This window comes from Micropterus salmoides, unplaced genomic scaffold (genome assembly GCF_014851395.1).
Source record: "Micropterus salmoides isolate LMB-PRFRI ecotype aquatic unplaced genomic scaffold, ASM1485139v1 Ms_hic_scaffold_1, whole genome shotgun sequence".
Lineage (NCBI taxonomy): Eukaryota > Metazoa > Chordata > Actinopteri > Centrarchiformes > Centrarchidae > Micropterus > Micropterus salmoides.
The window spans coordinates 45,070,837-45,072,893 of record NW_024040040.1 but is presented as its reverse complement, the minus strand read 5'-3'; the positions used below and the strand labels follow the sequence as shown (position 1 = coordinate 45,072,893).

At 39.8% G+C, this 2,057-nt stretch overlaps 1 protein-coding gene across 1 annotated transcript; it reads right to left on the bottom strand.

Moving 5' to 3' along the window:
* Nucleotides 1-299: 299 nt before the first annotated feature.
* Nucleotides 300-1,550, bottom strand: LOC119911641 (mannose-specific lectin-like). Its single transcript, XM_038730591.1, has 3 exons — nucleotides 1,433-1,550; nucleotides 812-905; nucleotides 300-680 (listed from the first exon to the last, which is right to left on the bottom strand). Exons 2-3 carry the CDS (start codon nucleotides 899-901, stop codon nucleotides 420-422), a joined length of 351 nt encoding a protein of 116 aa, XP_038586519.1. The 5' UTR covers nucleotides 902-905; nucleotides 1,433-1,550; the 3' UTR covers nucleotides 300-419.
* Nucleotides 1,551-2,057: the final 507 nt, after the last annotated feature.

Below are 2,057 nucleotides of genomic sequence, written 5' to 3'. Positions count from 1 at the left end.
TGGGGGAAAAGTATATTTAGCTTTAGCTAGTGCAAGCAGTAGCTACCTAGCTTCACTTGATATACAGTAGGTGTCTTGTTTTAGCCTTGTAGTTGATTCACATGAAGAACTGCAGTTTGATTTTAGCCTTGTTTTGTTGTAACTGTATTATAGCCTAAATGCTGTACTAATTAAAATTATACATTTCTACTTCACATATCATTTTATAGGCTATATGGCAAATTAGATGTCAAAAAGTTCTGGTTTCAACTAAATACTGACTGAAAATGTTTTTACAGTACAATAAGAGGAAAAACACATACTATTAAATTGGCTTTTATTTGATTCCAGATTACACAGCAGGCAGGTTTACTGTAATTCACTCTTACATCCAAAGATGACTTGAACTTTCATTGCATTCAATTTTAAAAGACTTGTCATCATTTAATGCCGTGGTTCATAGCAGAGCTCCAAAGTTCGTCAGAGCCCTTGTACACCAGCAGTTTGCCGTCATCGCTCAGGTGAAGACGGCAGGGGTTGTCACCACCGACATGTGAGTTTGTCTGCCACCTGGGTTGGTTATTCTTGTTGTACATGACCAGGTTGCAGTCATCCTGCATGCACAGGCGGGAAACATCTGATCCGTAAGTGTCTGAAGCCCACACAGGCTTCCAGCCATAGATGACAAAGTTACCATCATCCTGCAGGAACAAACAGAGACATTTGGCTGTTATCAAAAATGTTTCCAAAAAAATTAACCTCTTTTAAAAAGGTAAAACACTTTAATTTTTTTTTTAAAAACTCTGGAATGCAAAATATCAGGTTTACTCACCTGGAAGATAGCCTTCCACTGCTTGTTGTTGGATATCAGGTAGTCTCCCTTGTGGAGCTCATTGTTTTTGGACAAGTAGTTTTTGCTCATGATTCTGAAATGAACATGCAAACAGCAGGCTAAAATCCCCAAAATACATTGACACCACATGTTTTTAACATTTCTCTTGTGCTCCATCAGTAATCTGTTAATCTCGGGGGTACCAAACATGCAATCTGAGCGCAACGCCAAAGGGACAGGGTCGTTCGGCATGACACTCACAGCGCATACTCAACCGTGGTGACGGTGGTCCGTCACGGCCACCTATTTATTTTTCATTTTACTGGCCTATTTAAAATAGGTAATATATGATATTATTGTGGAATCGCAGCCCATCTTTGCCCTGCTCCTGCTCCCTCTCTCTCTTACTCTCTCAAACACATCGGATTGAACACAGTGACCCGTCTGTGAATAGCAGATATTCATTCATAGGAGAAATGGGTTGTGTTCTAGCAAAATGATTCAGCTGTGTATTTGTTAAAATGTAACTGCAATTATTTAAAGTTTGGTTAAATCCTGCAAATTAAACTACCCTTGCACAGTAATGCATGATTTAAGAATACAGAAGAGTAGAGCACTTACAGGCTTGAATGTCTCACTCCAGTCAGTCTGGGAGCAGAAGTGAAGGAGGTGATGTTCAGACCTCTTCACTCCGTCTTTATATCATCTGAGGAAGGAGTGGCAAAGGAATTACCAATGAGATGTCTTAGAAAGCAGTCGGAGTTTACTGTTGATATTTGACAGCCTGGCAGTTTTTCAACCTCACTAATCACATATTCAGTGCCAGATTGGTGTCTCATGGACCAAAAGGGTTTTGTAGTACACTATAGTTTCTAGTTATCTTTAGTTTTTGTGATTTTGTTCCTCATGTTGATTCCTAGCCTGTAACTAACTGTCTTTCCCATTTGCTTGAGTATCATCCCTCATCTCATATTCCCTTGTCTGCCTGATAATGCCCAAGGTAACTCCAGCCTGCCCACGCCACACACCCTCAACAGTCTTTCCAGCCTTTGCCTTTCCACCATTGCCACTCTGTTCCTGCCATCTAACTTCTCCTCATCTCTCCACCTCCATTAACCCACAATAAATCTTCCACCTTATAAGAGTAAGTAATAGAAGTATTCATTTAACTTTATTTTATCATTGAGCCTGTAGTTTGCAGTGGTGTTGAACTGGACTACATTATATTAAAATGTGCTTCTGATAT

Bases quoted from the DNA above. Each gene is read 5' to 3' on its own strand.
- LOC119911641 (XM_038730591.1), bottom strand. From the start codon at position 901: ATGAGCAAAAACTACTTGTCCAAAAACAATGAGCTCCACAAGGGAGAC. The intron at 681-811 runs GTGAGTAAACCT...TTGTTCCTGCAG, and splicing joins AGTGGAAGGCTATCTTCCAG to GATGATGGTAACTTTGTCAT.